Source organism: Plectropomus leopardus, chromosome 18 (assembly GCF_026936395.1).
Source record: "Plectropomus leopardus strain MGB_pleo_1.0 chromosome 18, ASM2693639v1, whole genome shotgun sequence".
NCBI lineage: Eukaryota > Metazoa > Chordata > Actinopteri > Perciformes > Serranidae > Plectropomus > Plectropomus leopardus.
In genome coordinates, this window is record NC_142193.1 from 11,144,671 (window position 1) to 11,154,761 (window position 10,091).

Here is a 10,091-nt window from a genome sequence, read left to right on the forward strand (position 1 = left end):
CCCGCAGGCCCAAGTGCACGTGGTCCTCCAGCAAGCAGAGTCGCAGTGTTAATGAAGGACAAGGCGGTGGGAAGGGTGATGTGTGTAGGCAAGGATGCAGCTAACCTTTAGAAACCACGGGAGAGTTCAGCTCCCTGTGTTCACCAACAGTGACGGATTCTTCTTTTCTTCTTTTTTTTTCTAAAGCAACACCAGTGCTGAACAGGTAAATGTCATTCAGTGCGGGGCAAATCATTTCATCTCACAAATGAAGAGGTTAGGTGAAAAAGAGGGCCTCATTTAGATGTCACGCAGCGTGGCTTTGAGAAATGTCATGTTCAGACAGGACTGTGGCATGGGTCGCGAGTGTGTGATGCTTTAACCCTGCCTACCAAATACCTCGAGGACAGGAAGTGTTCCTGTCTGACAAAGAGGCACTTCTTGACCTGTTCTTGGAACGAAAATGATGCTGGACAACTAGGTCTTACCAAAATTTTTTTAAGGGAGCCAATCAATGCATCTACATCTACATCTGAACCCTGAGTCAGGGTCAGAGGGGAGTCATGCGACGGCGTGTCTAACACATGGGGATTAATAATCATCAGAGCCCCAGAGGAGGCTCCAACTCTGTGACAATAAAGCGGTGTAGCTGTAGTCACAGGGGTTTTACTGCTGTTACCAGAGATGTTATCAAAGCCATTTCAACGTGTGAGATACAGTACAGCATGTGGGCTGCCTGTGACAAAAACACAGGTGAGGAGAGGAAGATAGAGACAAGAAAATAGAGAGTTTCATGATGGAAGACTCACAGAGAACTGCGATGTAGCACATATAATAGGTTGAAATCTGATGTGGTAATAACAGTTAACAGCTAATGGTGGGGCATATAAAACTCCTCAAACTCTATAGTAAGACTAGAACACTTTTTTTAAGATTATACGTGTGCCTTCTGCATGCTTCAGACTTTATGCATTACACTTAGAAATATAAAGCTCGTAATTGTTTGATAATAGTCAAATTTGCTCTTGGAGGTGAGCTTGGTCATGTTCAGTGTTTCCCCTGTATTCATTCTACAGTGGTGCACCGCCAGGAACTGCAGCGGTGCGCCGCCATGAGTCCATGAACAAGGCAAGTGTCTGTGGTTAGTTCACATGTCTATAATAACAGCAGGACAGTCAAGATGAGTGTTTGCTATCTAAACTGCTAAAGTCAGCTGAACAAGAGAAGTGAAGATAACGATGTCGACTGCATTACCATTCATAAACAGGCTCAGAGCAAAAACAGAACATCGGCACCCACAGATAAATGTACTTATTTAATGTGGGCAAAATGAACGGAAATGGACACGTTTCAGCTACAAAGTCATCATCAGCGTCATCATGTGAAGCTGAAAATGTGTCTGTTTCTGTTTAATTTGCCCACATGAAATAGACAAATTACCTGAAATTGCTGAAGGTCTGTTTTTTTTTTTTTTATCCTCGCCACAACTGTGCACCTTTGTATTGTTTAAGGTATTTGGAAATGTGTTTCCTAAGTATTGAACAACACGCTAACATGCTGACAAATTCATTTCAGCTGAGCTAAACCAGAGAATATTTGGTTCTGCTCTGATTAATTTGGCAAGCAGTTTACACACCAGTCATAATTTTATTTGAATGAAACTCATCTCCTGGCATTTGCTCATGGTTTTCTTCACCACTGTTTTAAAAGACGCAAGTTATGATAGTAAGAGGCAGACCAGCTTTAAAAGTGACAAATTTTCTTTCTAAATAAGTGCCGAGTATGGATTTAACTCGTGAAGTGTGTTAAGAGGTTCATATGAATTTCGAACAGTAGCCTAGTTGATAAATATTTGAAAAAGTAAACTATAAATATTTAATGAAATTTTAAAGAGTTGACCTTAAAAACAGAATTCGGAGTGGCGTTCAGTGGTAGACCAAAGCAGTTAGTCTTGTGAGGAACATGGATGTCACATTAATTACATAAAGTATATTCTAGTTTGTCTCTGACAGAAATGTTAACAGACTTTACTGTTGGTACGACTAATGATATAAATAATGCAGGGAAAAATGAGTCAATTTATTGTTTTGAAACAACTGGCAGATGATTAATTGATTGCTTGTTATGTCTATAGAATTCACAAATCTAAAGAGTGAAAGCTATAGTCTTTATATTGCCTGTTTTGCCAATTAATAGTCCAAAACTGCTGTTATGCTGTTATTTATAGTACTATAAATATAAAAGGAATACCTCCTTACTTTTTGAGACTCTGCATATTTTGTTTGTCATTTTTTTTTCTCGATAAAGGCGTTAAATGATTCAACAATTATAAAACTGTTAATGGTTACTTTTTTCCTCGATCAACTAATTGATTAATCTACTAATCATTTCAGTCCTACCGCATACTCTGTGTGTGTTTATTGTAAAAGTTGGATTTGAGAGAGTCAAAAATAATAATTAAACTACAGCTGCGAAAGGGATAAAACTTATTTTGTAGGTGGCAAATAATTATATGGAGCAGCTGAACTCCCATCATTTAAAGACCTCACTTTGACTCCATTAAACTTTCATATGATTCTTCATTAAATAAAATGAGGCCAAGACTCAGTCTAGCACCTGGATTAGCAGTCTGGAGGAAGGATTAAGTGTGAAATGTTACCTGTCGGACAAAGCTGTTCGAGGTGGTGTCAGAGGAGGTGCTTCCATCTGAGCGCTTAAATCGGCTCTTCCTCTTGCCGTACTTTCCCTGCACATGGAGAGGTTGGAGGGCAAGGGAAAGGGGGATTTGCAGAGAAAGACAAAACCACAAAAAGTTTAATTGTGTTGCTCCATTATAACTTATCTTGACATATCTAGAAGAAAACCTTGTTTCTGGGGAGCATGGCGGCAGTTAACTTTTGGCTTCGCATTTTTAAAAGCTTCTGAATATGATCAGGCGGTCTGACGGAGCCAGAGATAACGCAGCACGAGTCCCAGACTGAAGAGGAAGTGGACCACAATAAATGTGTCCAGCGTGCCCACAAACAGCCTTCATTACTTGTCATTTTTCATGTTCTGATGCAAACTGGGACCTTGTAATCTGATTGGCAGATCCCTGGCAAATGGCCTATCCGGGTTGGGCAGAGGCCACACATTGCATTATGATCCCACCCTGCCCACATCACCATGGTTACGCAATGCTGACTAATCACATTTGTTGGGAGGGTCATCAGGAGACTGGCTGGGTTGTTCTTTCAGCATGAAAAAAGGAGAAAACTGGTCAATATAATGCTTAGAAATAAACATAGAACATAAACATAAACATAAACATATAGGATGTGCATGTTGCTGCATTTACAGAACATATTTCACACTTCTATGCTCCAGTACACACCTGTCTATCTGTGTTTCTACATCAGGTTGCTCATAGGGGGTATAGCTCAGTGGTAGAGCATTTGACTGCAGATCAAGAGGTCTCCGGTTCAAATCCGGATGCCCCCTGCTTTTCTGTCCTATCTCATGTTCCAACATAAGAAGCCATAAATAGAACAGACTTTAAGGGCCTTACTTGGATACACACAAAACCCACTTTCACACTGCCTGTTCAAAGTGGGAATATTGTGCCATCATGCCACTTCACTGTTCTTTACAAAAGGTACTATCTCAGAATGGGGTAATGCTATTAAAAGCCAAAATTCATTTATTGAAAGTCAGCTGTGTTGTGTTCACGTGTAACCAAACTGCCCTTGTACTGACATGAAGAGAAATCAACGGCTGCCTTAAAGGTCAGGAAGTTTCCTTGCATAAATGTTATTCTCTTTGCAGGGACGATTCAGTAAACATTATCTGTCTCAACTGTTTGGTGTCTGTCTTTATACACAACTGAACACATACACACACACACACAAGTGCGCTTCTGGTAAACCAAACATCTCCCAATCCTCTAACCTGCCCACACACATACTCTACACCAATGTAAATACTGAATATTACTGAGCAGCTGCTTCAAACCTGTCCACTTCTCTGGACAGGTTAACAACCCACCAACAGCGATCCCTCCTCAACTCAGTGTTTTATAATCCTTGTCACATTATGCAGAGCAGGCTGAGGCCCTGAGATCACCGACGTCATCCTGCCTGCCTTTAAACAAACATTACCTGTTACACTAGCGCACAAATAAAATGCACCGCGGCTGACAGGTTTCCAGTGTTAACAGACCAAAAAAAAAGCACAATCTGTTGTACACTCCTCTTCAAAAATGAAGCATGAGTTTGCACAGCAGGATGCTCCACAGTAAACTAACTGTGATACACAACCATTACTGAGTTTTAACCCTCTGCAAGTGTGGTTACTGGCTTTTAATGTTAAAGCTGAACTTGAGGTGATGATACGTGCGAAAAGACGGAGATGGGCATCTGTGTTTAGAGCTTAGATGCAACTGATACTCTGAAAAATTGATGTCATCCCTCCTGGCAAATGTTTCCTCCTACACTGAGTGTAAAAGTTAGTTAGAAAATTCTGTGTGCACACTGATGACTATGTGCAGACACAGTTACAGAGAGAAACTTTTTGCAAACATTTCTAGAGTTTATTTTAACATTTTTTTTATCACATATATCAGATTAAACTATCTAGACTATCGTCTGCAGATTTTATGGTCTGGTTTCAACATGCAAATTGGAGTTCTACGAAAGCTATACATATGTCGGTCTATGTATTTTTGATTCAGGTAGCAGGAAGAGGTAGAACTGAGTAACCGACAATTTGTTGAATGGCTTTTCTTCTTGAAGGGTAGGTTCACAATTTATTTTATTAATGTACACTGAAAATATATGCTGGATGAAATCACTCCTGTTCATTACGGCCATTTTCTTCCAATGTGCTTTCAATGTTAGTCCTCGCTCTATGCTAAAAATGTATTAAACCATTTTGCTGTCACTAAAATTAGGTGTCATTAGACTGAACCAAAGGGTATCTTTAAAATATGACAGCTTAGTATAAAATTCCCTATTTTTGTTACAGACTAGTAGGCCTGTACCTGACTCAGAATGATGCCAGTTGAGTCAGATTTGGCTGTTGAAGCTTTTTTGAATCTTTGAAGTTAAAACGGTCCCAGCACGTAGTTCATAGTAACAGAGGCATTTATGTAAGGTACTAAATAAGCTAATGTCAATAACTGCAGATCAGCAGTGTGCAACAACAGTTTTTGCAAACAATAAATATCAAACAAAAGCAGGAGACGGTGTTGCATTAAGTTGCTGTAAGCTGTTAATTCAGGTGCAGTTTTCACCTCTGTACCGCTGCCTGCGTCTATGCAGCGGTCTGTGCAAAGAGTAGCGTGACAGCCAAGAGCACTCACTCTGCTCCAAAATTTGGGGACCAAACCATTCCCAAATGTACACTGCATAGCACACTGACTAGCAAAAAAGAAAACAAAACAACTAGTCGATTTGAAGCAACCTCAGTCAACTGAGGGGTCTCTGACTGATGATTCGAATCTCCGTCTTTCAGGAGACGGCTCTACTATCTTACAACACAAAGAGGAGATTTTAAATTAAAATGACTATAACATGACTGCTGAGGCATAAACAGATTCACTTAAGAAGCACTTTGATTACTACAATAAATATCATTATTATTTTTATTTATTGTTATGTTGTCTTGGACCCCAGAAAGACTAACTTGTCTCCTAGGAGTCAGCAAATGTGGATCCTGAAAATAAACAATAAACTGATTTTATTCCCCATTTCATATACTGAAGTGCATTATGAAAGGGGCTCTAATGACCAGCAAGAACAGGAGGACTACAGCGAGCAAAATCTTTTTCAATGTTTTTTATGGGCCATCAGCAATTGTTTTAAGAAAGCCTTCATCTTTCGTGGACCTACACTTTGGGATATTTTGCTGATTTTCAACAAGCTTTGCATCATAACGTTACGTATTTGTAAATGAACTGTGGTTCTCCATCTTTTCAGTGCCCAGCTTTCCTAAATGTTTGTATGCCTGATACATGGAAAAAAATAATAAAGAGGTGGCTGAAGAGAAAGACTGCCTCTATCGCTCACTCAAATCCAAACTACGCTATAAATGCTGATAAAATATAAACCAGGATTCTGCCTCTCTTCTATTGAGAGGAGGATTTGACTACAGGAAGTGGGCCCAATACTGTTTCCTGCCGAGTGAAAATGGAGGCCGAAAAAACCCCAAAGTGAGATCAAACTTTAAAACTAAGCAGCGCTGATCATATGTAAAACAGGATTCTGTTACTGCGTTGTCTATTTCTCACCTAAAATGTTTTCAGAAATATATTTTAGTGTACTGTTTAACTGTAACTTGAGATCATTTGTTGAAATACTTCCTCAAAAATGAAGCCAAACTTTAAAAACGACAGCAGGCTGAGATCTGATCACTTGCGAACCAGACATCCCTAACATGTCTACAGGCCAATCTGATCACATTCTGATCGCAGTCCATTCTGTTGCAGACACAGTTCTATTAAAATGTGTTTTTTCTTATCCAAAAATAACATTTGTAGCTTAATATCTTAAGCTACAAATCTCATGGTAATACCAGGTATAAATTAGGTCTTTACTCATCATCTTAACTGCTAGGTTCTGATGGTGCAACGCAGCCAGCCAATCAATTGGGCTGTAAACAAATCCCCACTTTAGTAATATAGTAGAATGGGAGGTGAAAACAAAGATAAACACAGTTGCAAAGATATATTCTAGAGCATTATAAAATGCAGCATGTTTGCTCGAAGTTGATCTGGGAAGTAGCTCTGCAAAACCTGAATGTTGACAACGGACAGTTTAAGTAATTGTTTTGACGTCCACCTCTGTTTTCATTTCAGTTTTCATTTAGATAACACGATTACACAGTGGATGTTTGCCCTGCTGGAGATGTTGCTGTGCCATTAGATATTTCTGCAATTAAGCTGGCAAATAAAATGTTATCGTATTAGATAAGAGACCATAGCTTAAGTGCTAAAATAAGACCTACGTTGTTAAAAAAGCGATGTTTCTTTAAGGTGATAACAACAGAGGCAAACTTCGCAGTTACAAGCTCACAATTGTATCAAACGTGATGTGTGTGGGTGCAGGTCGGTGTGTGAGTTTAGAGGCGTCTCTGCGATCGGAGCCATGATGGGGTGAGTTCCTGTTAGCAAAGGGCAGGGAAATGCCAGAGGAAGTAGGGAGGGGAGGCTTCCTGTTGGTAAACATCCTCCCAGATTAAGAGTATAATTAAAAAGGGTGTTATGTGTGAGCGTGGAGGGTGGCGGGGCGCACAATATCACAACTGTAAAACGTGCACCGGATTGCACTCTTCCACCCAGAACTCTCCATACGTTATTCTGCTCACAGAGATCACACTGATCTGTAATCTGACGGCAGTCAACAGACACGATCTTTAATCTAAGCGACCCTCTGGCGCTGAATTTGGATCAGCTCTCGCCCCACATTTCATTTCTTCTTCTGTGGTAGAAGACTCAAACCGTCTCCTTCAGGATATTAGAAATGCGGTTCCCCGCTTGTCTCTCCACAGCAGAGTTATAAATACATATACCAGCATGACCCGCTGCAGGTCTGCATGAACTTTATATCTAATTGATCAGAGGTGCCACACACACATACACACACACACACACTATTCCCTGCTGCCTAGCACATGAAGGGGGTCCATCTGTTTCTCACCACAGCCTCGGAGCAGATAAATATCTAATTTCTAAAAACAGACAGGACGAGGTGAGATGGTGAGAACAGGATGGAGATAGTGGGACATTCGAAGATGCAGAAGAAATCTGGAGCTGAGGGGGAAGAGAGAGAGAGAGAGATGAGAAGGAGCTCGGAGGAGTGGGAGTAAAGAGGAGAGAGCAGGACTTGGCATGGTTTGAAGCGTTGGTTGTCTGTGGTGAGGTGTTTTTTTTTTTCTTTCTCCAGAGAGACAATGACTGAGCTCAGTGTGGGTGTGTTGTTCTAGATATTCTCATCATTTTTTTAAATCCATTTAAACTGTTATGACTAAACATGCCCACAACATCATGACACTTCCTAACAGCCGCAGCCTATTTGTAGCCGTAAAAGGAGTGACACCACTGAAAGTTGAGGGATAAAATTGTAAATGATGGAATAAAAAAACAAACACTTCACCAAGTTGAGTTTTTGAGGGCGGAGGAAGGTGTTGGAGAATATTATCTCCGGACTGAAAAACAGAGCTGATGTCAGATGCAAGACTACAAAAACTAAACATTTTACATTTACTGGTTACGTTCATGTCAACTTCATGTGTTTTTGTGGTTGTTTATTCTAATAAAGTTTAACAATTAGTTCATCATGTACTTGGTTAATTAATGATAAATTAAATGAAGCAGTGGTTTTTGTAAGCATCCAGTTAGGGCTATGCAATAAGTAGAAAATTACCATTTTTGACCAAATACCTCGAAATTGCTGTTGTAACAATACTGTAGGGCTGACTATTACTTTTACAAAAGATTTACACAATACGATTTTTGATAAATAATATTATTAATGTAGATAAAATGACTATGTGGGGTAAAGGCAAATAATTAAAGGCAAAACATCACATCACTTTGCTGTAATTCAGCCCTTTAAAACCAGGAAAAAACAACACCATATCCCAAATCTCAGATGATATCTTGTCTGATTTCACGATGTCGATATAATATCATTACATTGCCCAGGCCCAAAACCAATTAGGGCGAGTAATAACAACAAGCGTTACATCATATCCTCACATATGGCGACATACATGGAGACTTAAAAACCAACACAACTACATGCCAAAGATGATATTATAAATCAAAATCACAACAACATACCCTGAAATCAATTTATAGCTTCCTCCTACAATCAGATTAAATTCAGGCTTGAATCAGTGCAGCTACACGAGCATTTTAGACTCCCGACGGCGAATTAAACGACTTAATTGCCGAACAACCTGTTAATCTTCAGAAGTGAAACAGCCTCACCGTCATGAAAACGCATCTTTTCTTCAAAGCACGGTAGTTTACGCAGTCTTTTTAATTTTTTTGACATGATATTTCTGCTTATCCCCACGTTTCCTCCTTTTTGCTTCTCACCTGTGTGTGTGGATGATGGTCGAACATGTCCATTTGGATCTCCTGGGTTGAGGTCGAAGGCGTCCTGGACATACTACTTTTCTGTACCATTGATTTAACTTTTTAAAATCTATTTTCAGTTTCGTGTGTTTATGATGGTGTCGACAGACTCATCTTCTGTTTTTTCCAGGGAGGATGAAGCCGCTGATGTATGTGAGCTGGCTGGTAAAATAATGGCAACAGCTGCCTCCCTTCAGCCTATAGCGTTACACACTGGCGCACCAGGCTTTTACACTACAGTCAAGTCTGCGGAATGACGCAGCGGCACATCCGCTCAGTGCTGTCAAAATAAAATCTTCGAGAAGGTAAGCTAAATAGTGACGGCACTGGGAGGGTGTGGTTAATTTTACACTTTAATAAAGCTGTAATCAATTGTTTTTCGTAAAATAACCATTTAGAAAAACAAAACTATTATGTACATGAAAAATTAAACGGACTATGCCATCTGTGACCTTTTAGATGTTTTTTCCAGAGTTAAAGTGATCTTTGTGGCCGAAAGAGTTCATGACAACAACACTATCGCAATATCATTGGAAAATTTGAAAAACAAAAAGCTTTCAAATAAATTAATATTTTATTTTGTGTAGCCTGTGCTTTTTGGACAGACAGAGTCTGTAATCATAACTGCACAAAAGGGCAAATACACTTAATAGATGGTGAAAAGACAGGCTGATGGCGTTGGGGGGAGGGAGACAAAGCGAGAATGGAGAAACAGAAATGAAGACTATACAGGTAAAGGTTGACTGTGACATTTATGCTTTTGACAATTGAGAGACTGCAGATCAGCAAATATTTTTTGTTTTATAATATATAGAAGGAAGCACTCCACTAACGGTAACTGATGATCCACACATGTTTCCTTTCATGATATTGATTTTATCCAGTGAAAAAGTGAAAAACTGTCAACGTTAACTTGGTGTACCCAATTTTTGTTATGGACTCTGCTAGTATACAAGGTATCACTACTATTGGGCTACAACACCTAGTAATGCTG

At 39.6% G+C, this 10,091-nt stretch overlaps 1 protein-coding gene and 1 non-coding gene across 3 annotated transcripts in view; one reads left to right on the forward strand and one right to left on the reverse strand.

Moving 5' to 3' along the window:
- Positions 1-9,320, reverse strand: part of cacnb1 (calcium voltage-gated channel auxiliary subunit beta 1) — a 40,732-nt gene extending 31,412 nt beyond the window's left edge. Inside the window, exons 1-2 of one of the 2 annotated variants that reach the window (XM_042504312.2) lie at positions 9,059-9,320; positions 2,639-2,725 (exon numbers count right to left, since the gene is read on the reverse strand). In XM_042504312.2, coding sequence (XP_042360246.2) covers positions 2,639-2,725; positions 9,059-9,148 — 177 coding nt within the window. In that variant the 5' untranslated portion in view covers positions 9,149-9,320. The remainder of the gene's footprint in view (positions 1-2,638; positions 2,726-9,058) is intronic. The other variant, XM_042504314.2, reaches the window with a different exon arrangement.
- trnac-gca (transfer RNA cysteine (anticodon GCA)) lies at positions 3,388-3,459 on the forward strand. The gene has a single exon. It is a non-coding gene; the product is annotated as a tRNA-Cys (tRNA).
- Positions 9,321-10,091: the final 771 nt, after the last annotated feature.